Consider the following 25372-nt stretch of genomic DNA (forward strand, 5'->3'; position numbering starts at 1 on the left):
AGTACACCAATATACCTACTGTGCATTTTTTTTATATATTAAAATCCTGTCTATGTAATGTACAATAATAAATTTTAAACACAAACCTAAAAATTAAACGGCATATGGACAAATTAGGGTGGTGCTTCTAAATTATATATAAACTAATTACTTATCTTGGTTATTTGAAAAACCAAAACTTTGCAATATGTTATTTTCTTAAAAACTATAGATATGACTTCTTGCTTTGAAAAATGGCTAAAGGCCTATGATAATAACACAATATATAAAGAATGCTTGTCTAAAAAAAAAACCATTTACATAATGGAAAATAGAAATTTATTTAAGCACAAATCATAACTACAATAAAGGGTTTTAAAAGTTGCTTTATATTATTTGAATGGCTTGAAAAATAATTTCTTAAGTATTTTCTTATTCAACCTAATAAACATAAGCCAAAATATAATCATGGTACAAAAATAAAGTAACATAATAAGCACAACTGCCTACCATGCATTAGGAGCTTAGTTTCAGAAAAATATCATTACATTATCATAAAACATAAATCAGTAATACTGTCTTAAATATTTTTAAAATGCCATTATAGTGTATAATTACATAATATACAATTCTACCTGGTATAAAAATCTACATCACATAAAACTAATAATACTTCTATAACAACATACAGGTACATACTTCAAACTTAATTATAAAGTGTGTGATGTTCAATCATGGTGTCGTCGCTGATAATAATTGTGTTCTCATCGGCGAAGTCTTGAGGCAAGTCAATTTGTGCCGTCAACTCTTGAAGACCGCCTATCAGTTCGTCCAGAGATGACTGAAACAATATCTCAATTTATAGCACGGTAGCGATAAATATAAATTAACTTTAATAGGCCAACTTATGATAATTTGGTGTAACCCAATTTTTTTTATATTAATTAATATAATTTTCATAGGGATCTCTTGTTTTTTTGTAAACAATATATATATATATAGCCTATGATACTCCCTGATAATGTGTCTTTCTATAGGTGTCGGAATTTTTTAGTCGGTTAACAAGTTTTTGAGTTTATACATTACAAATAAATATTTGCAAAAATAAAATCTTTTAATATTAGTATAGATTATCATTAAATAATTCAACCCATTCCGTCCTTTACAAAATTTAAAGTCAATTATCATATAAAAAATGAAAAATAGAGCTGTCAATAGATTTAAATCTAATCAGGAATATTGCTTGTAACTACTTTTTTTCAACCTTGTTGACAATATTAACTTTTAGGCTTTCGCGCTGCATGTTTTATGGTTTATATGGAGGATAAAGGTGATAATTTAGGTGAACTAAAATAATTCATACTAATTATCTTGATATTTCTACCATGTTATACCAATCATGGTCACGAGTAGAAGAATCAATATTCAAAACAAAATTGTTCACAATAATCTTCTTAACTGCATTAAATTAGTTCAACAACTGCTAACAGTAGGGTTAATTCTGAGTTTATTTAACTCTATTAAAAAGTTAATTTATATTGGTCCTTAGAATAAGAATTTCGTCGTGAAATCAAATAGAAATTTAAATTTAGTCAATCATGATTTTTTTTTTAATCAAAAATGTTATACTCCCATATTGGTTTCATATGAAAATGTGTCTAGTGTATAACTCAAACTAGGTCCTGTGATTTGTTTCTAAATTATATGCCTCATACAAAGAATGTGCTAAACATATTCCACAGCTTACCTTACTTTCTTCGAAATCTGCCAAGTAATTATCAATAGTAGGGTCCTCGCCTTCAAACTGTACAGCCAGTACCCTCAGATGCTCTGGTAATAGTGAAATATCCAACTCCCCATTCTTCCCCTCATCTTTTAGAACTCTGTTGAAAGATCATAATATAAATCTTAGATATTATATTTCGTTTATTTGTAATTTTTTCTTATACTCTATAATCCTTACAGATCAGATCCTTACAGACAATCCTTATTAGGATCTCAGTCCATTTTCGATAGTAAATTACGAATTTATTAAACTCGAATCTTACTAACGAAATTTCGTAGCATAAGCCTCTAACATACATACATCATACTAATATTCTTAAAAACAGAAGTTCGTCGCCTAGAGGATTTTTATTTATTAAACAATTGTGCAGATAAGTGCTATTTTGCTAGACAAAAGAGAATTGCGCTAAAATATATTTATATTATATATTAATAACATACAGTAGAATCTCGATTATCCGAATCAAATAAAACTAGGAGTATTCCGGATAATTGATTTCAAAGTCAAATCAAACAATACATAAAATTCAGAGTAGGAATATACTCAATATCTTGCAATAATTAGTAATTTCTAGTAGTAATTATTAAATAAATACATAATAAAATTTTAATATTGTTTTTATTATGTAAAAGGTTGTTACATAAAACCTTTTCCAAATCGATAATTAGAGCCGTGAAGAATAAATCTGGATAATCGAATATTCTGATAATCTAAATTTTAGTGTATTATGTTATTATTCATATAATTATATATATTAAAAATTTACTGACATTTCAGAATTAGGTAATAGTTGGAAACTACTAAAACAAAATATTCCATTATTCTATATTTACTAAAATGTTACTAATAGATTTAAGTAGATTTTGTTCTATGATTATCTAATATTTGTTTGTTAGCTTCTAAAAATTCACAAAAAAGAGCAAACATCGGAGAGCAATGTAACAAAACAGTATAAATAAACATAACTGTAGTAGGCACGGAGACGTAGTTTCATAGACGTATATTTATCATTATACGTTAAGTGTACGCCTGCTTACTGCTTACCTACAAAATTATGAAACCGTCGACGGCGACATGCAGCTACAATATGCGTTATAACCTACGCCTCCGTAGATAGTATGGTTAAAAAATGAAGTGGACTGACTTGAGTATGCGACGGCGCGTGGTCTCGGCGCCGGTAAGCAGGGTGACGGTGGCGAGCGCGGGCGAGGCACCGGCGGCGGCGGCGGCGCGGTCGCGTGCACGTCGCTCGAGGCGCGACCATAGCGGCGGCGGCAGCACCAGCCGTACCTCGTGCGCCCCGCGCGCTGCCACCACGCTCGCGGCGCCCTCTAGCCGCGCACTCTGCGCCGCGCACGTGAACTGCACTGCGTGTTGCATTAATGTATTCATTACGTTGAAATTTATATTTTCTCCAACATGCTTGGAAATGTGAGCATTATTTTGACAATCTTCTTCGAGATAAATCAAAATTGCCATACTGGCTAGATACATGCGGGCAGCGGCCGGCAAAAGTTGTATGAAAATCCATATCCGTCGTGTTTTGCGGCCAGATAAATTACTAAATAACTGCAGTTACCAACCCGCCTACTAACGTGGCAACTACTGGCAAAACCCCCTTTTATAAGGAAGACTTATGTTTAGCAGTGGACAGTTAACCATTAATATGTTGATGACGATGATGATTTAAAAAGCGTTCTGCCTACGAACTAAAACGTTAATCATAGATTACATTAAAAAAAATTGCACTTACTTTATATTTTACTTTAGAATTTTCAAATTCTTTTTAGCCATCATAATTCAAATTATGTGCGACAACTTAATAAGCATATTATTGGATAATTAACTTTTTAGTTTGTAGACAGAGTACTTTTTAAATAATTAGTCAAATACATTGAAAATTCTTCAGTTCAATTGTTTTTGAAAATTGACAAATTCGACGTTACTTAATCAATTACGACACTTAATCAAGCTAAAGTTAGGCACGCTCTTAATGTATAAAACCAAAATAACTTACAGTTGAAGTGCACCTTGGCCAATACGAAGGCGGGTGCCGCAGCGCGATTGTACAGTGGCAGAGATACAGAATCGCCAGGTGAAGCCCGTATAAGCGCGGTGTGACCGCAGGTCACCGGTCCACGCCACCGCACGCCTTCACCGCCCGCGCAACCGCACATCGCTATCTGTTACCGCACACGACAGTTTATTTAGTTAATCTACCAACATTTGAAATTTCAATTAAGTTAAAAATAGTAACAAAAAAATGCTATATCTAGTAAAAAGTTCACCCCTGAGAAGAGTAAAATGATCAGAGAGAAATTAGAACATAAAGAAAGCAGTTGGATGAATTCATTAAAAATTAAATACGCGAAGGATTAAAAAAATTTCAAGCAATATAAACTAAATAGTAATTTTGGACATTTTAGTATATTTTCCATTCTACCCCTATGTATAATGTATATATTTTGTAATAACATAGTAAGATCGATAAATAGAACTCGATACACCAAGCATCATTTCAAATTACACATAATATGATAGGCTGAGGTAGAGGAAGATCAAAAGTCGATTGCTTGGGTACCTCTGTCCCATTCATGTTTCAACCGTGAAGCAGTTGTGTTTGCATGGCTGTGTATCGGTTTGAAGGGTGGAATACGGCGTGAATTTACTGGGTACAGAGGACCTATAACACCTGAGTTTTCAGGAATGGCAACGCATGGGGGGTATCATGGGCGAAACAGTATACTCTGTTATGTCCATGGTACTACTCATGTCTATAGGCGACGGTTACCACTTTCCATCAGGTGGACCGTCAGCTTGTTTGCCATTCTAAGTTGTATAAATATATATATCTAGTATAAAATGAATCCAAAAGTTAACTTGGAATAAATAAAATCCAACATCAACACATGAAACATGATTTTGTTTTGTTGCGAATGGTGTGAATTTGTAATTTTAAATTGTAATAAGTGACTAATTATTCTAATTTTGTAAACTTATAAAGCACTTTCAATTAGACTGTAGGAAGACCATCTTACCTTTCGTGTAAATTCGCTGGTCTTATCATACATTAAATATAAAAGTGCAGCGTGTGGCACTGCTGAATTAGGCGTGAAAATTACAGATAATGGTCTGCATTCGTTCGGCCCAAACGGCAATATATAACTGCCCCGCGACTCCACACCGGGCATGTCTATTGAAAATCCTTCACCGACTATTTGGCATTTTATGTGGACTTTTTTATTCGTCGAGTTCTTGAGACTCAACTCTTTCCTGCCGGCGCGTACCCACGACATGACATTGTAGTTAGTTTTGATAGGAAACGCTTTTGGTTTATCTGAACCACCGGTAACGTTGATTAGTGTTTTCTTGCCAGTGGCGACATCTTCAAACATCACTATTCTGTAAAAATATGGCATTTTTTTTTATATTAAGGTATAATTACCAATTTTTAAATTAAATCATGTATTATATATTTCTTCATAGTGTATAAAATTATAATATGCAAGTTTTATACTTCTACATTAGGTAACTTGGTTTTTCATTATCAGTGTTGAACAATATTGACAATGAATATATACTTACGCGTCATAAACATTATCATCAGGGCCAGTGTAGGACAAATTTATAGTTTTTGTAGCGCCAGGCCGTATGTCAAACTTAGACGGTGAAATTTTAAAAGGAAAATTACTGTTACTGGCCATGTTGCTCTTGAATTTAACAATCCACATTCCTGGTATTGATCCAGTGTTGGAAACGGTGATAGTAGTCATTTCTAGAAAATATTAAGAATTGTAAGTATACAATATTCATTAGTAGAAAATGAAGGATCGATATGTTGATGATCAAGATAAATAACTTAAAATGACTTTTATACAAACAAAAATTGTTAAAAATACACTTAAATATATCTAACATCAGCCAAAACACCAGTAAAAAAAGTTATTTAACAGCCATGTATTTATAAAATTAAATAAAATTAATATTAATTATGGTCCCTTGAGCCGGATTTAACATCAGATATTGCATTGGTTCTGGTGCTTCTCTAACCGAAAAGCAAAAACACATGTTTTAACACTTTGCTGTACCTTACTTGTGCTGTGCAAGATCGTAATATCCTACTCAGGTCAGTTATACAACATAGTAAAAGAACAAATGCCAACATTATATTATTGTGTAAAAAATATAGTAATTTTGCCGAAATGCGTCACGTTTCATATTTACAAACTCTACAAAAGAACAAGAAGTGTCACTTTTTGTGAAAAATAATGTTTATTAACCACAAGAAACAAGTATGACCAGCCAAGCACTGCAAGGAGTATAGACTGAAGAAATCATCTCTTTAAATTTAATATGCCAATTTTTATTCTTGTGGATTCTTATTTTCATATTAATTCAAAATAATCACCATTACTGAGTTGTAATTTATTTCCAATCGGCGTGTTCAAGATTAGGTTGACAGATCCCACGGTACCTATGAGATTTACTTTCTTCAAAACAGTTTTAACACCAATCAGATTTACGTTTAGTGCGCCATGGAATGTAGCCAGGTTATCTGCTGAAAAATAATTATAAATTCAATGCTGAAGTTAATTGTAATTTGATCGTTTAATATAAACTAGAGAGAGAAAATTTTGATATTTCACAATTATAATTTCAATGTAAATTTACATAACTTATTGTAACATTTTAATTTGCAATGGGTTGACAATATTGTAAAAAAAATTAATACGTTTACTGCAATTATTTCTAAAAGCAGAAATAAAAACAAGGAATATAAATATAGAAAATATTACTGGTCTTTTTTTTAATATGTCTAAAAGCAGACTTGCCGTTCCAGAAGAAAAAACTATATAATAACCGTTGTTTTAAATACTTACTCAGTTGAATTTCTGATAATAAAGGCGCCGTGAACGTAATAGTAACCTTAATGGCGTTTCCTCTTGTTAATCTGCATAGTTGTTTGTTCATTGCTTTGAATTTCGACTTAACACCTTGCTGTGCCTCTTCCTGAGACCCTTGACAATCTATTAGTACTTTATTAACATCACTCTTTTTTATTTCTTGTACATTTTTAATCAAAAACATGCTATCACCTTCACTGACTGTCAAATCTAACTGTAGATCTTCAGAGCATTCACTCATTAGTACAAATGATTTTGTGAGTGATGACTTCTCTTGTGTTGGTGGAAATGTGACTTTATTTACGCCATCACTTGACATAGTTTCTATGGTGGGCATTTTAATATTGATCCGTACATTGCCTTTTTGTTCCATACCATCCTCAATTGAAGCATCTTTTAAAAATATCGTGAATGGAAGAGATTCATTAATTTCAATATTTGATGTTAAATATACTGTGAATTGTTCAGATTTGCCTGGAGACAGCAATAGAGGGATACGCGGTACTTCTACAGTGAGATCACTTCCATTATTTGGCAATTCATCAAATTGAAATTTTGCAGTCAACCAACTTTCTGTGATTGTTGTTATTGTTAGTGTAACAGGACAAGTCACTCCTAAAAATAAAAGGCATTTAAGTTAATTTACTCGACTCAAACTTCTATTTAAATTTAATAAAAAAAAACGTGAGGTCATATGTCATGCTGTTTTCATTAAAACAGATGCATTCCAGAATTCTACTTATTGACATATTATAAGCATTTATGAATGGCCATTTTTATAATTATATCAATTCTATAATTATGTAGTGGAAAAAGTTTTACCTACAAATCCATTTGTTGTTGTTGTTAATATTTCAGCCCATTGTTCTGAAACATAATAAAAACACAATCATATTTTAACAAACAATTATTATCCATCTCTTAACTTATTCAAAAATGTATATTAATGTTATGATAAATGAAAATGCATAATTAAAAATGAAAATATTAATAAAAGCTTATATCTTTTTGTTAGGAACATGGTTATCATTAAGCACCTCCATAACGACAAAATCAAACAAATAACAGAAAACAATGTTAGCCAATCAAAACAGATTATATGGGCATATCGAAACTGGGTGGTCCCAAAGATTGGCTAAAAGCATGTCTTGGTTTTGTTAGATTTTATCAATGAGGACATAGCTTAAGAAAAAGGTTATTGTTATCAATCCCAGAAGTTGATTGAAGCAAGCCCCACAAACCTTTAGCCAAGTACTGGTGTTTCAAATGCCTATGTTGTAACATCTCGTGCCAATTTACAGATCTATCTAACTCTTTATATTCAACATTTGGGGAAGGTACATAAGATGTATTAGCTTCGCCTGAAAATTTCAACTAAATATATAAACATAATAAAAGATAATAATAATAGATACCCAAATATATACAATATTTGATTTTTTTAATAATATCTACAATCATACAAAAAATGTATAAAACAAAAGATGGCAAACAAGCAAAAGACCATTAGTTCCTAAATATCACACTCTAATCTTCTATTTACGATATAACAGTTAATAAAAACATTGTCTAAGATGTTACTTTATCTATGGACCTAATTTCAAGTATAGACTACAGTTATAACACACATTCAGGCGAACCATATGCTTTTTGTCTATATATGTGGAATAAAAAATAATAATTACCATTAATTGCTTGAACCGGGCTTTCATTTGATTTAAAGCTTACATAATTTTCTTGTACAGTACTAAGTGTAGATTGACTCTTGCTGGACGGCGATTTTGATCTCGTCGAACGCCGTTTCTCTTTTACATTTTCTAATTCAATATTTTCTATATCATTAGAATGAATATTATTGACGATCACTGTTGGAATACATTTAGTGTCTTCGTTTATTTTTAGCTTGTCGAGACATATAACCGTGTCGACACTACCAGCTGAACTGGCTGCCGGCATATTCTTTACATCCTTCAAATATGTAACCTGAACATCTCTATCGATCCTATTCTCTTGTGCATTCATATGCAATTCAGTAAGTGGTTGCTTTTTGTTCATTTTTTTATTATGTTTATTCAGTTGCATCATGTCTGTGACACTTATGTTTGATTGCTTTCCTAAAAATAATATTTACACATTATAAAATTTTTTACAGTTTAGATTATGAAAATAAACAGGTTATCATCATCACTATCACTTTCATCACTACATAGTATAAAACAAAGTCGCTGTCGCTGTCTGTCCGTCCCTATGTATGCTTAAATCTTTAAAACTATGCAAAGGATTTTGAAACGGTTTTTTTAATAGATCGAGTGAATCAAGAGGAGGGTTTATATGTATAATACATGCATAATATTGTAGAGAAACATTAATAAATTTAGAGGTTTCCAATATGATGTCGTAAATAAACACATTTTTTTGCGCTTACAATGCAAACGCTAGATGATCCCCACGAGATAAATGAAAATAATGTACCACAGTATTGTACATCTTAAAAAGGTCAAGAAAAAAGTACACGATGGTATATATCTATCTCTCAAGGATAGCCCACAATAACAATTTTTTATCCTTTACATTTTACGGGAACAAATGGCATATTGACGAAGTGATTTTAAGCAATACAGCATTGATTTTTATCCAATTATGTACTTTAAATACATTTTCCATTTAATATAGATCAATATGGCCCTTTACAGCATGTAATTTAAATGAATATTTTCGAAGATATTACAGATTTAAAATACACGGACATAGCGGTACCAGCCGGGGGAGGGGGCGGTCCTATTTAGTATCGGCACTGCACCCGTGCGAAGCCGGGGCGGGTCGCTAGTAAGGTATATAAGGTTATTATTCCCAGAAAATATGGATGGATATGGAAAGCCATTAACTAATCTAACTTAATTCGCCACTTAGAATTCAAATTTGTTAGAAAAATGAGCAAATCAATGGAAAAACGCCTCTGACAACTCTATCTAAGATTATAGCTTTTTATAATTATTTATATTCCACTATATGTAAGAAATTTCTGTTTCTATCAAGTTACGTTAAGAATACAAGATTTTACTAACCGAGATAATCTGCTATCTTGGAAATACTGAATGAATTATCGATAGAGCTTTCAGTATCATCAGTAGCAATACGCCATGATGACTGATGTTTCTTTAGTATAATATCTGCAGGTTTGACCATTGAATTCATTAAATGTTTATGACTTGCATCCAGGTTCAAAGTCATATTGGAAGACATAGGTGCATTTTTTCGTGTATCTGGCACTTTATTTGTTGGCAAATTTTTTTGTACATCTGGCACTTTATTTGTTGGCACATTATCAAGTTTTACATCCGATTTGATGGTATATGTATTTTGATTTACAGGGTTAACAGGATCATTATTGTTCGCTTTTTCAAATGTCTTTATATTGCTGAGATTATTGATAAACTGTTTAGGTGGAATTGTCTCAGTGTTTGTACTGCGTGGCAATTTTACAGGTACACTGTCTAATGTCTGGTTTATGTTGTACATATCTGTAGATTTACCTATAAGATCACTGGACCCTGCAGGATCACCACTGTATGTGTTACTTGAAACTGAAATGTTTTGTGCAAATTATATCATAGTACATATCAAAACAAAAATATTAAAACAATATATAAGTTGCTAATAACATATCCTTTAAAGAAAACCAACGAGTAATGTAGTATGCTAAAAATTAATATTAGTACTTCTGCCACTAAGCAGCTATATTCGCATAATAACGCTTCAGTGTCCTTTCATACAAATTAGCATAGCCAATTTAGGGCTGAAGTTCTTTATGATACTTAGAATAGCAAATAAGCTGATGGCCTACCTGATGAACAGTAATAACCGTCGCCTATAGAGATGATCAGCCCCTCATGCATTACCATTCTTAAGGACTATGGTTTTATGCCTTTATATCCTGTTATTTTACTGTTATATCAGATAGGATATTTACTATATTAAATGATGATTCAAATTAAAATTCAGCCATGCAAGCGCAGCTGCTGCTTTATGACAGAAACATAAAAGGAACAAAATACTCAACCAGACAACTTAATCTAAAGTAAATGAATATGTAAATATTATCTACAAAATTCTACATTATATTACCATCAGTGATACTAGGTCTCATTGACCGATCTGGACTGTCAGTCTTTTCCAACATTTTTCCAAATTCAGAACACCTATTCTTAAAGTATGTTCCAACAGATAGACTTGAACTGTTTATGCTGTAAAAAATTATTACATTTTAAATGTGGATTCTACATTTTACTGGTAAATTGACATAAAGAGGAGTTCAAAGTCTTGTATTAGATCTTTTTTTTTTTTACATATGTATAAGGTACATATAAAGGTGTTGAATACAATTGACGACATGAATTAATGAAGTTAATATGTTGCATTTGCGGATTTTCGCTATTCTATACATTGAGGGTATTAGATGCATAATAACAATTACTTAGTTTCAATTACGAGTTATAATAATAAAATGTAAGTATAAGTTATTAGTATGCACACAAAACCTCCCTAACACCTCCATTCTTTCTTAGAATAGAAAAAATACGGTACAGTATAAATTACTTACGACATACTCTCAATAAAATGGGACTGCTGTTGCTGTGGCAATGGGGCTTCTCTCAACATTAATGAGGCCTCATCTGCAGTTAAATCTCTCTAAAAAAAAACATAAAATATAAATCAAAAAGATTTATTAGTGGATTATAATGAATAAAAATGAAAACAAAACATGTTTAACTCCACTGTCATTAGTATATGTGGAACTGTTAACATTTGAGGATTGACTATTATTGTTATTAGTAGAAATTCTATGACCTTCCCATATTAATAATCAATCTCTGACTGCTATTCAAACTTCGCACATGTTGCGACACGTGTTTGACCTCTGAACAAAGCATCTTCAGGCAAATTAATAGATTGCTTCTTAAAAACTAGTATAGCCTTCCGAGAGTGGAAGGCATAGCCTTCACATAGGAAAATAATTATTACATATTATACTCTCGAAAGGAGTTATTACTCTATTTAATTAATTATATTTTAATTCATTATAATAATTATTAGTGAAATTCTTATTTTTATTAGCTGTGATAACACCAATGATAAATCACAAAAAATATTTTTACAAGCAATGACTTAATATCTGCCTTGCTACTATTTGCTATTGAAAGTGAAATATGAATTTTGATTTGTATGACAAAAGTAAGAAAATAGACACTTTAATGCAGTGTGATAGTCTTCCCTTGCATTGTACTGCCCAGTGGGCCGCCAAAACAATTTCACTTCATTTTATTCTCCCTCCTAGATTTTCATGATATTTTTATGATAGATTGCAGAATTTAATATAATAATAGTGTCTATAATCTGATTTTCCATAACATTTTATATAACCATTATCAGAAAATAATCTTTAATAAAAGTAACAGTTTCTAAAATAAACAAATAGCTAAAGTTAAAATTATTTTGTAATATTACTACTTCTTTTTCTTATTTTTAAATGGTTAAGTTTGAAAAAAAGATATTTAAATAATATTGATAACTAACGTAAGATCCTTCACTAATTATGACAAATATAAAAAACTATACTATATATACTCTAGTGGCTAAATACCACCACTTTAAAAATACTTTCAAAATATTAAAATAATTTACAAGTTACCTTTGAATGGAAAGAATAATTAGTAGCAATTGAATGTCTCAGTATATCTTTTACTTCACTGGTTTGTTTATCCATCTCACTGGTTATACTGTCGAGGGCTATTGAATGCCGATTATAGTTCTCACACAAACGCAGCCCACTTACTCCCATTGAATTTTGTCCAACATTTGAATTCGTCTCTCCTGTGCCTGTTGATCTTCCCGTCATTTCACCAGGGTTGAAAGCAGTCTAGACAACATTAATACAAGTATAGTAACTCTATTGAGTACATTTTTTTAATTTTAACTTTCTAATATTTCTTTTAACTAATAGTGGCTAAGCACTGGTGAGAGGTGATAAGTAAGAATTAAAGTAGGTGAGTTGGCCCATTGGGACAATTTCACTTGGAATTAACCAAGATTATTTCCAGAGAAAATCACATGAAGAAGTTATATTGCTAGGAATGAGGCTTTTAGACTAAATTATTAACATTCAATTTCCCCCCTGACTCTACTATTGTAGCAATCTGTTTCCTATTTCAAGAACATTGAATCTTTTATTACTAAATGATGTGCACATCATTTAGTATGTTGCAAACTCCTTAATTCATTTACAGATTTTATTTATATTGTACTTTTATACTTTTTTGTTTTTACAATCGTCACTTTGCTCTTTTTCACTATCATAGTCTGTATTCCATAGTTTTCTTTATTATAGATATTTTTCTTAAAACCCATTGTTTAATTACATTAAATTCATCAACATATAGTCTGCAATATTGCTCACATATTACTTACTTGACTATGTTGATTACATTCTTATAAATTAACAAAATTCTGAGTTAAAAAGAAATGAACTAAATCATTTATAAAAAATAAGTATGAAATAATAGAAATATTTACCGATTTACTCAAAGATAGGTTACCAATATCTGATTCGCCGAAACCTGTAAATATTAAAAAAAATGGGGATCATTATTTTATTAAGGTAAAGCTGAAGTACCGATATCAGTAAGTTGAAAGTTTATCAAATTTAAAGGAAAAAAGTTTTTATGACACATGAAATGGCAAAGCTTTTATGGCCTGTAACTATTGACTATAAAATATTAGTAAGTATAATGATTTTATTGGGTAAAAGTTTTGTAAATGTAAGTATAGCCTAGTTTCTAAATCTACTCAAAATTAGAAATAATATATAAATTTTATTTTTTATATAACAGAAGAAAAAAAAAACAAAAATTAAATTATTCTAATCCTTCAAAATCGAAATTTAAAAGTATTTGAATTCAAAACTAAATGTTATAATTATTTGTAAATAAAATATAAATTTGTTATATCTTCTTATATAATATATATAATATTCTTATATACCTTCAACTTTCTCCAAATCTAAGATACCAGATGATGACTCGTAGTTGGTAGAGGATTTATCCTGAGCCAGTTGATGTGATGCAAGTCTATTATAAATACAAAATAAATATTATGTACAACAAATTAAAAAAAAAGTAATTTAATAATGAAAGAACCGCTAAAAAATGGTAATAATAATATTATCAATGTTATTGTTTTAAAAGTATAGGTATATAAATAGGAAATATTTTTCAGTCTTCTCTATTAGTCATACTTACGCTTTTATTATATATCTATCTATATTATCTATTTACTATTTCTAAATACCTATATGTTTATGTAGTTAATGATCTAATTTTAAATGTAAAAATGTTTCTACTTGCCTCTTCAAGTCCTCGTCATTGAGCAATAAACGCCTTGGCATTGTCATATTAAACGGTTTATCTTCGGCCAAATGCATAAGTCTTTGAATTTTATTAGGGGTCAGTGGATTATCCATTTCTTTATATATAAGACACAAAGACAATATCTATTTAAAATAAAAATAGTACAATAATAATATTAAAATATGTCGTTAAACAATACAGTTAAAATTCAAAAATATTTGACATAAGTATATGTTCATTCGGTATTGACAGTAGAACTTGATTTAATCGTGACAGATGTCAAATATTATAGTCATAACTAGTCTTGCGTAACTTCCATACTAGCTTTTAATGAATGGATTTGGTCAGGAAATATCATGCCAACCTAACCTAACCTTTAGTTAAATGATGAAATCACAATAATGTCAATTTAACTAACAAAAATACTGTCAAATGTGATGCAAATGGCTGCCATCTAAACTATTTGTGGAATAATTTTAGCTTTGTATTTCATATTTCTTTTTATTATGACGTCAGAATTACAACTTTGTATAATTAATATTGACTCTATTACGAGGTTTACTCTAGAAATTTATCGAATATTACGAAAAATGTTGAAAACATGTGTTTACTATCAATAATATTTGGAAATAGAGATCTCAATGTAATATTGTATAAAATAATAAATATATTTAAGCATGTTATCTTTTATTTTTGCAAAAAAATGTTCATCGGAACATGCATATTGACATAAAATTTATATATTTCTTTTATCACTTGATTCGCGTTTTTTATCAAATATAGTACAGTTAGTACCTATTCGTTTCCACTTTCATCGTCAAGCTGGCCAACATAACGAGAAAAGGAAGATATTTTTTATAGATTGGTGAGATATTCCTGACCAAGTCGTTTAACGTATTTTGTATGAAGTACATTCTCTTATCTCTTGATTATTTACTCTTTGACCAGAAACTTTTTCAATTTTCTTACAACTTAGGCTAAATACAATATGACCGCATCTGCATTATAGTGCCACTGATGGTCTGCTTCAGGTCTGTTAAAATACAATATAATTATATAATATACTAAAATTCTGTATGTGTATATAATAAATAACTGTTTGTATGACTATACCGATGGCGGATCAAAAGTAGTACTATAGTGTAGATCCATCCTTAAGGGGGTGTTCTGATCTAGAGCCCTACTTTTTGGGTATTTTTCAAACTAGGATAAAAAAAAATTAAAAACATTTTTACTATTCATTTTTTTATACAATATTTATTCATTTTTAAAGCATATAAAAAAAATTAAAAAAAAAAGCCAAAAATTCATCCAGTGACAGACCGGTGAAGTGGGGGTTGCCAGTCAAACGGTGCTTTTTGGTACACATGATTCCAACCCTTGCAGTGATCTAAATCGAACAAACAAAAAAATTCTTAATTAATAAAAATGTAGCTACATCTTGGACCTTGGCCAAAAAAAAATTCACGAAATGACGCCCATTGAATAAAAATTATTTTACCCTATTTTTCAACCTTTACGAATTTTTTTAAAATACTTCAAATTAAAATTTTTCATAATCCAAGCTCTAAGTGATAAAGAGATGTATAAAGAAGATTCTCACAAAATTTCAAAGGTATCGGTCAGATAGAACTTCAGGTATCGTGTCAACCACCTCAACAAAAGGAGTTTTGAGAAAAACGCGTTTGAAGTTTAAGAAAGATTTCCAATAGAATAACTCAGATAATAATATTTAATACTCACTTTGGATTAATCGGCGATCCCATATCCATACATTGGACCTTCTTCTTTCTCAAAATCGAGATTTTGTGAAGTTATTTCTTCTAAACGAGCTGTTCTACCTGCTTTTGAAGCAGCAGAAGCTCGTAGATCAAAGCGATTAATCCTCAGCTCGTTGTTTTTTTGTTATCATTAAAAAGCCTTCATTAAAATAGCAACGGCTAAATAATTTGTAATTTCTATAGTTTGGGTTCCAGTGTAAATATGCTTTGAAGCAAAAGTCCATATTAGTGAATTGAGGGATTCATTATTATTTTGTGTTTCGAATCCTAAACATCGTTCTAATAAATGATCAGATGATAAGCTGGTATAAATGAGCTTAATTACATCCAATACTTTAATATCCAGAGGAGGGTGCTCGTGGACAAAGCCTTCAAGGGTGTTGTTGTCTACGGCTTGTTGCCATTTACACCAGCTTGATGAACCAGTAGGGCAGTACATGTGTTGTGGATTCTCGTCACTTGAACTTCGATGAAAATAAGTAGCCCATACTTTTTATACTCTGCACACAGTCTGGATGTCGACGAATTGCCAGACTGTAGTATAAACTTAGCTCAATGATAACTTTATCTGTCAATTTACCAGCTCTTTTGCCACCAATACCACTATAGTCTTTCTTTGCTTTACGTAACCTGGCACCCATACGTTTTTGGACATGCCCAACACACTCTTTTTTCACTACAACTGGATTATTATCATACGAGTCCATATCAAGAATGCCTTTGAATGTCTTGGAGTCTCCATCTCCAATATATATGATATATATTACTCCGTGCTTCTCGACCGATCTATTCAACATTTCAACCACAGAATCTACTTCCATTTTTCCAGCACTTCCCCGGTGATTGAAGGTGCATGAATCTTCATATTTCTCATACCAATCTTGATAAACTTGAGGATCAGAGTTCTTCTTACCTTTCCACAGATTACAACCTTGGCAAAAGCTAGATTTTACGACAGTATCGACAACTTTTTTACTGTATTTACCGACTAGGGTTGTAATGCCAAAAAGTGAAGTGAATCCTCGCTTCTTCCAGTTACCATCTCCAGAAATCGTCAAGTGTTTTGGATTTTCATGATGCTCAGACACAAATTGTAACTCTTGCTCTTCTTTTACTGCTCTAGATACTATCTGATTGTAAATTGCACTTGTGGCTGAATGTAAATTTTCTAGGCAACTGTAGTAAGTATTGGCGCATAAACCTTGGCATATGTCCATGACACTACAAAAAATATTTATTCCTTCTCGTCCTACTCCTAAAAGTCTCATAGCTGTTGTGTTTATTCACCAAAGGACATGATTGAATGTACTTATTATTTTCACAACTGCACTGCAACAATTTTAAATCCTAGTCCACGTGGTGCTGTTTGGGAAAATTTAATTTCTTCTTTGCAGGTAGCACATAGAATTAAAGTGGAGAGAGTTTGAAAAACTGAATAAAATTCCAGTAGACAGTACCCAAAATTTTTATTAATTATTATTTCCTCGTTTCCCTAATTTTTTAATTTGGCTGCAAAAGCACTTGTAAAACTAGTTTCACTTTCTACGGTGAATTGATTCGATGAAAATCGTCTCTTCTTTTGCCAATCAGGACGATTACAGCTTCCCAGAGAACTTTTCTTATCCATTTTATTTTTTTATTTTTTTTTAATACGATCGATGTTGACATTTTACTAGAACTGTTACACTCTCTTAACGTATCTCCACCTGTAGTTGAGTGGTTTCGTGATTACTTGTGTGGACGCCGGCAGCGAGTTCAAATTAACGATGTGTCTTCATCTTGGTGCGATACGTTTGCTGCCGTTCCACAAGGTGGCGTCTTGTCTCCTCTCCTTTTTTCAGTTCTTATAAATACTCATAGCTGGGCATTAACTCGTTAATTGGTTAATCGTTAATTAACGAAGTTAACATTTTAATTAACGGATTAACTTTTAAGTTAACTTTTAAAAAAGTTAACGGACATGTTAACTTCCGTTAATAATGCAGAAGTCGGCGGGAAAAACAGGTTCAGACCTGCATGAAAACTATGAAACTACAAGTACCGGACGGCGCCGTGCAGCGTGTGAAACGAAAACAAAACTAAATATATTTTGCCGGTGCGTGCGAGTGAAAAACTGGGAAGCGATTTGTTTCGTTTGATCATTTCATTTGATTTAATTACTTGCGCCGGTGCTTAAAAATGACGAGTGTTTTGTTTGTTGTTATTATAAATTACTGTTAGTGATCATTTGCATGTTGATAAAAAAGAGTGCAGTGTAATTTAGTTAGATAGAAAAAGTGTACCTACTGTGCTACAGTGTAGTAATTAAAACCATATCATGGAAGAGATGGAATCGGATTCCAGCGGTCCTGATGAAAATCCATGGCCACATTTGACTGAGTATATGGAATTTGTATCCAGATCGGGCCAGCAAATACTTTTTGCGTGTAAGCGATGCTTGCCGAAGGACACCAAAATAAAAGTTCATGTATCAAGCCTGAATAATTTGAAACAACATGTAAGAAGGGTACATGAGTCACAATACGTTCAGTTTGAAGAGATTGTTAAAGCGGGCTCTAACCGGGGCAAGACAAAAAGGAGAACTCATTCTGACAATATTAATGAAGATAGCACAAGTATCAGTATCACAGTAATCCTAATCCTGTTAAAAGAAAAATACAACAGCGTCGGCAGCTGAGCATCGGGGAATCATTCGGGATTGCAGCCACTGGCAGCGGTGTACCTCAAGCCAAAGTAGATAAATGTATAGTAAATTTATTTGTTTCAAACATGATTCCTTTACATGTTGTCGAAAGCAAATCTTTTGGTGCGTTGATAAAAACGTTAAACTAAAATTCAATTTCAAGAAGAACTTTAGGTAGACGCATTACTGACGAACACATTGAATTGAAGCAATACCTGATTAGTTAAGTAACTAAAAGAAGTACCTAAAAGGTAGAAGATGCTTTACAACAAGAAGCAGTGGAAAATTCCAAGGACAGAGATAGTTTAAGTGGCGGAGGGAGTAATGCTAGTAACAACGATGATGACGAGGAAGACTTTTTCAATTCTGTCACTCAGTCAGTAGAAAAACCCTAGAGCTCCAATTTTTTAAAGAGTAAAGCGCAAAGTCTCGTTAAAATGTGGCTGGACATGAAATCAAAAGACTCGTTTGATGATGCTGCATTCCTCAGGGAACAGATATTCATAAAGCTGTTCATCAAATATAATACTGCTATACCCTCAAGCGCTGCAGTTGAACGTCTGTTTTCCATGGGTAAAGACATTCTAATACCAAAATGAGCCTCGCTTTCAGACGAGAATTTCAACATATCAATGTTCATGAAGGGGAATATGCACCTGATGTCCGATGATTAAATTACTCATTAGAATTATTCAAGTTTTTTGTTTTGTTCCTAACCTGTTAATTTCCAGAACCTAAACCAACAGGTTTTATAAGTTCACTAACGCAACGATATAAAAATGCAATTTTACACATATTAACGGATTAACGATTAACGTTAACTTGCGTTAATTCTTCTGAAATGTAACGCTTTAACGTTTGACGAAGCTAACTTTTTATTAACGGATTAACGATTAACGCAGTTAACTATTTGATTAATGGTGCCCAGCTCTGTAAATACTATATCAAACCAACTAACTTCTCTCTACCATCTATATGCAGACGATTTACAAATGTATACTCAGGCTCCTTAAGACGACTTGAACGATGCTATTGCATTAAATAACCAAGATCTCAAACATATAAGTAAATGGAGTAAAGCTTTTGGCCTTAAAAGTAAATCCTTCCAAATCTCAGGTAGTACTGGTAGGTAGTCCTAAGCTAATCCAAAAGGTAGATTATTCAACGCTTATACCTATAACTTTTGGTGATGTGGATATCCCCTTCAGTGCATCGGTAAAGGATCTAGGTGTAATTATTGATAGTTCTCTTACTTGGCGGCCACAAATAGAAAAGTTTTCGGATCAGTATACTCACTTCGTAGACTGCGTAATTTCCTTCCTACTGCTACCAAAATTACGCTATCCCAATCTCTTTTACTTCCAATTCTTGATTATGTCGATATTTGTTATCTGGATCTTACGGAATACCAGCTTAACAAACTTGAGCGCCTTCAAAATGTTTGTATCAGGTTTATTTTCGGTCTTAGAAAATATGATCATATTTCCCAGTTTCGCGCTAAGCTCAAGTGGCTTCCTATTCGTTTTCGCCGGAATACTCACATTCTTTCACTGCTCCACAATGTACTTTTCAACTCTTCTTCCCCTCACAATCTGAAGGAGCGGTTTGAATTCCTGCATACCTTCAATTCTTTTAATCTTAGGTCTTCTGAGGGCCTCCAGCTGAAAACTCCGGTACATTTCTCAAATTTTTATGACAAATTATTTACGGTGCAAGCTGTACGGCTATGGAATGCTGTACCAGTTTCCATACGAAATATAAAATGTCTGCTTAGTTTTAAAACAAAACTTAAGGACTTTTATTTGAGTAAGTTGTCATTTTCTTAATATATGCATGTATATATGTGTATATGTATGTATATGTATATGTGTTAGTATGTATATATGTGTATTTGTATTTGAGTGTATGTGTATTAAATTATATGTATATAGTATATATTAGGGATAATATTTATATTATTATATGTATTACATCTCCCATATCTAGAACTAACAAAATTTTTCATCGTGCCTCCTATCAAATTGTTTATAATTACTCCTCTCCATTCAGCCTGCCTGGTTGCCTGGAAGAGATCGCTCTTAGCGATAAGGTCGCCCATTGTTTTCTCATTGTGATTATTTTATGTAATTATTTATATTTATAATAAGTTTACTATTGTAATCTTTTGGAGGAAACAATAAAGAGTATCTATCTATCTATAATTTTTCTATATTTATAAAAAAAAACAAAAAACTTGTGTATTTATTAACTATGCACTGAACACGAGTCTATTTAGCTCCAAGATCGAAACTAAATTGAACAGAAAAATATATAAGTAATAATTTGTAAATTATACTATAGACACTTCCAGGTATATTTTGTGTGGACAGTTCCAGGTATATTGGGTACGTACTGTTATTCAGGTATATACAAAAATTTAAAAGGGTTCATAACGAGCTCAAGTCGGATACAAAAGAATTTCTGGAAAACATCTACCATTCATTGTGTGATAACTCCGCTCGGCCAGTTTAGGTTCCGCGTCACAAAATCCGCTGTATCTCCCAAAATAAATCGAATTTTGAAAAATCCTTTTAAGAGCATATTTTTTAAAGTCTAAGCTTTGAAACTATGCAAAACAAAAATTAATTTTTTCAATTTTCTAGACCAGAATACCCCCCTAAAAGCATTTGCAATAGAACTATGTCTTCGAGAATTATGATATACGTACTACTAGTATACAATTTAAAACGAATTGTGGCAACGTCGTAAATTCGTAATTATCTGTCGATTATAAAAAAAAAAAAAAAAAAACAATTTTCATTAATAACTACACGAACTAAAACGTTAATCTATCATCATATAGATCATACATTTATCTAAAATCTACCTACTTCGTATTTCGCTTTGGAATTTTTTGAATAAGTACTTTTTTGCTGTCAAATATTAAATTTTCAGTGACAACTTAATAAGTTTTATATATAGTTTGCGTTAAATATCAGAGGTCAATAAATAACAGGAATCGAGTGATGTTTTTAGTAGCAAGACAATTTTATTAAGGTGACAATTCAGTAACAGACAGGTACAATAAAAAAACTAACTACCAAGAAGTATTTACAATATAACAATAAGTATATATTATTGTATGTTTAACGTTTTACTTCGTAAGCAGAACACTTTTTAAATAATTAATCAGATGCTAAAATACTGAGTTTGACAGGTAATTACAATGTTGCCACACTTCGTCAACCTAAAGTTAATGCTCTCAAGACGAGTTCAACAACATCCTAAATATTAAAATTAAAAATTATTGAAAATTACACACTGCATTGAATACCTATTAAGTAATACTGATATTTGTATAAATATACTAAAAAAGAATTATTACATTCCTTGTTTTAATAGCAACAATAAATAAAAGATACGATAGTGCTTGCTTAGTTTATTATAATGATGTTAGAATAAAATAATTTAAGATTGAATCAATTTAATTACTTTAAATTAATCAGCAACAGAATGTAGATTGGAGAATACGTCTTTATAAAACTGACAATCAAGCATACGTTCCGCCTGATGGTACATGAATGTCGTGTTATCGATTAGCACTTCTATTTCGTAGCATACTAGGTGTATATTAGTACCAAAAAAATCTTAAAAGAAAAAAAAAATATAGTTATTAATTTAATTCCATTAATAATATCTTGGTATATATATATATATATATATATATATACTCTTTATAGGGCATGCATTTCATACCTTACTCCAAAAATATAATTTTCTTTTTACTCAACATGGAGTGAAAAATTAGATATAATTTCTGACTAACCATCGATTAATATGTAATTCTCTTGTGACAAACCATTAAATCCAAGATACCTGATATCGTTTTTTTTTATCGATAAGAATATTATAATAACTCTTTATAAACTCCGCTTGTGCTATCGGTAAATGCTGGCAGGGTACCATTGAGAGATGATAGGTGAGGATGAAAGCAGGTCAGTTAGCCTATCGCAACGAATTCCACAAGAATTAATCAACCACAATGGTTTCAAATGGAACATGGAAGTTGACCTTACAGGGAATATAGCTAGCAATGGGGTTAGTAGCTCGTATTACTAATAATTCCTTCCCATCTAGGAATATTGGGTTCTTATAGTGGATGATAATGGCATGGTAACTCCACCTGCGCTAACGGTATACACTGGCGGGGCACTAGTGAGAGAGTGAAACCATCTTGGTTAATTCTTATGGAATTCATCATGATGATCCACTTTCATTTTCAACTAAGATTGCTCAGTGGTGCCCCATCTATGTATACCAATAGAATAAGTGAGTATACCATTCTATTTTCACCCATTAAAAAAAATTGTTCATCTTCACCTTTCATCATCGCTATTACCCCACCATTATATAGTATAGCACAAATGGGATCTATCATTATCACTCATTAAAAGAAAATTGATGATGTCTAAAATGCTTTTATATCATCTCAATGGATTTAATGAAGTTTCATCAGAAGTCATAAGACAAAAAGTGAATTATAAAATTGTATAATGCATTGTGCAAATTTAATAAAACTCAAAAACCTCTAGCTTGATTGTTTTAATGGCTTTGTAAATTAAAATAACTTAAATCTAAGGAATTATTTCATTTGTAACAGAAAATTGCTAAAAGCAATAGTACTTATTATCTACAATCTTGTTGACCAAACATTTTTTTTTATATCTTTACCCAGAATAATATTATTAATTATACTTACTAGCAAAATATTTAGGTAATGGTATTTTCACAAATAATATAAGTGACAAAAATTAACTAGAATTTGGCCCAGTTAAAGGTAATGAATTAATTTCTTTGTTTAGTCTGATTTGTTCATTGATTACTTTCCATGCATCTTCCTTTTCCTTTTTAGTGATGGGACGTTTCTTCTGCTTTGCAGCCACCATCTTTTTATAAATATCAATACATTCCATATCTACCTGATCCAATTGTTTCTTCAAATTCAGTCTAATCATCTCTTGTTTACATAGTCCAATAAGATTTTTGAGATTACGACAGTTGTCTTTTCTCACAGCAGTGAGTTCAGTCTGGCATTTCTTGATTTCTGCTAATATTTCATCGTCAGCTGGATTAGTCAACGGTGGCAAATCTTCTGGATCTAAAATACCTTGTTCAACCAATTCCTTTCTTAAACATTTTTCTAGAGTCAATGAATTTTTATAACTATTTTTAGTGGTAGCATTCTGTTTAATTTTTATATCTGGTACTTCATAAGATAATACATTTTCTTCTATTAAGGCAGACACTAATCTTTGTGTCAATGGGCCTGTAATCATATTGTCATTTGTTTTGTCTAATTTTTTACGCATATTTGAAGCATCAGGTGACATACCACTTTTCTGCTTGTTAGTGTTAGAAGCATTTTGATCTTCTGTTAAATGCTCATCAGCCCATACCTCAGAATAATGTTTACCAAGTGGTGGTATAGGTGGTAAGGTTGTATTACTGCTTTGTGCCAATAGTGATTCCAAAAATTTTATATCATCCAATGTAATAGGAGCACAGTAGGGTTCTACAGAACTCCAAAATTTATACGGTATATTATTCTTTGGTAAAGCAAACTGTGATAACTCCAGTTTCACTGAATTATCAGAATTCATTCCATGGTCGTTGGAATAATTATGAGATGCACTGGATGCATTGGAAAAGTTTTTAAACTTAGGCACTTTAGGCTGGTTGGACAATTTAGTATAGTCTTTGGTTTTCACTAACTTATCCTCCAAAAATTTCCTTTTTACAGGATATTGTAACTGTTTACCAGCTGCTTTCCCCTTTTTTTCTCGTTTTGATTCATTTGTGTCAATACTTTCTATCTCTGACTGAAAGTATCTTATTCGGAGGGCTGTGTTGCACAAAAGAGATTCCAATTCTAACTGTAGGGCATCAAGTTCATCCATACCAATTGTTTCATCTGCAGATCTTGCAGCAATAGATGTAAACCGTGGTAAAGTTATAGGATTATCTTGTATTTTGATGTAAGGGATAGGACACACATCTACTTTAGTTTTTCCCACGGAAACTGAACCAGGTATTTTTGCTGGTTTACTATAAGGGCTTATACCTGGACTTGACGGTTTCCCGTTATCATGACTCTTACTAGCCATTCTCCCTTTACTATTGTGATGCATTCTTTTTCCTAACATTTTTAAATTATGAAGTATAAATCAAATTTACCCGCGAATACAATATTGTCTATAAATACACGTACCTATATACATAGCAAGATACGAAGATTTAAGATTGTTTAGAATATTCAATAATTAAACACTTGCAATTACTTATTTACAAATTGAAAGAATATTTTGGTTTTAAATAATGTATTTACTAAAACGATGCCAAATAAAATATGTAAGTATAATATTTTATGACAGACAACACGACAAAATGGCGTATTTTTTTTATTTTGTATAGTGATGTAATGGGCATATCGATTATAATTTATTGATTGTAAAGACACCAATAAACGGTGAAATTTTCGTGTGTCCCTACTTCTGATAAAGTTGATAAAGAGATTACAACATTTTAGAAGGTACGTGTTCTTACGTGAAAGAAAGTTAATTGTAGGAAATCACGTACCGTGTTGTTTTCCACCTTTTGACTAAATACTATTAGATCTTTTTATTTAAATCGGCTAAACATTCACAGCAATATCTTATAATAATAATAAATTCATTTATTCGGCTACAGAACTAAACAATATTAATGACAACTTTATACGTTAAAATAATAATTATGTGGTAGCAGCAGAAATGGTCCCCACTTGGCTTAAGCTACAACATGGAGCTGTAGCGTTGATT

General features: G+C 31.6%; 2 protein-coding genes across 4 annotated transcripts; both read right to left on the reverse strand.

Moving 5' to 3' along the window:
• Positions 1-295: 295 nt before the first annotated feature.
• LOC113516193 (uncharacterized) lies at positions 296-14303 on the reverse strand. 3 transcript variants are annotated; one of them, XM_052900966.1, is made up of 18 exons: positions 14070-14303; positions 13708-13793; positions 13240-13283; positions 12359-12586; positions 11270-11358; positions 10795-10913; positions 9735-10253; positions 8355-8783; positions 7911-8030; positions 7492-7536; positions 6646-7284; positions 6174-6320; positions 5351-5540; positions 4804-5167; positions 3783-3948; positions 2910-3132; positions 1727-1862; positions 296-820 (listed from the first exon to the last, which is right to left on the reverse strand). In XM_052900966.1, exons 1-18 carry the CDS (start codon positions 14183-14185, stop codon positions 686-688), a joined length of 3795 nt encoding a protein of 1264 aa, XP_052756926.1. In that variant the 5' UTR covers positions 14186-14303; the 3' UTR covers positions 296-685. The 3 variants fall into 3 exon arrangements, with proteins under 3 accessions (XP_052756926.1, XP_052756925.1, XP_052756927.1); XM_052900965.1 differs by having other exon boundaries at positions 6174-6323; positions 14070-14302; XM_052900967.1 differs by lacking the exon at positions 7911-8030 and having other exon boundaries at positions 6174-6323; positions 14070-14302.
• Positions 14304-23102: 8799 nt separating this feature from the next.
• On the reverse strand, positions 23103-24983 carry LOC113516129 (transcriptional adapter 3). Its single transcript, XM_026900501.3, has one exon. The coding sequence runs from the start codon at positions 24716-24718 to the stop codon at positions 23327-23329; it is 1392 nt and encodes a 463-aa protein (XP_026756302.2). The 5' UTR covers positions 24719-24983; the 3' UTR covers positions 23103-23326.
• Positions 24984-25372: the final 389 nt, after the last annotated feature.

The sequence above is a fragment of the Galleria mellonella genome, unplaced genomic scaffold (genome assembly GCF_026898425.1).
Source record: "Galleria mellonella isolate WM207_F2 unplaced genomic scaffold, CSIRO_AGI_GalMel_v1 utg74, whole genome shotgun sequence".
Taxonomy (NCBI): domain Eukaryota; kingdom Metazoa; phylum Arthropoda; class Insecta; order Lepidoptera; family Pyralidae; genus Galleria; species Galleria mellonella.

Excerpts from the sequence above, each read along its gene's own strand:
- LOC113516193 (XM_052900965.1), bottom strand. The coding sequence starts at position 14,185 with ATGGATAATCCACTGACCCCTAATAAAATTCAAAGACTTATGCATTTG. Across the intron at positions 8,031-8,354 it reads CCCGGTTCAAGCAATTAATG|GCGAAGCTAATACATCTTAT; the intron begins GTAATTATTATT and ends TGAAATTTTCAG. Across the intron at positions 821-1,726 it reads CAGATTTCGAAGAAAGTAAG|TCATCTCTGGACGAACTGAT; the intron begins GTAAGCTGTGGA and ends ATATTGTTTCAG.
- LOC113516129 (XM_026900501.3), bottom strand. The coding sequence starts at position 24,718 with ATGTTAGGAAAAAGAATGCATCACAATAGTAAAGGGAGAATGGCTAGT.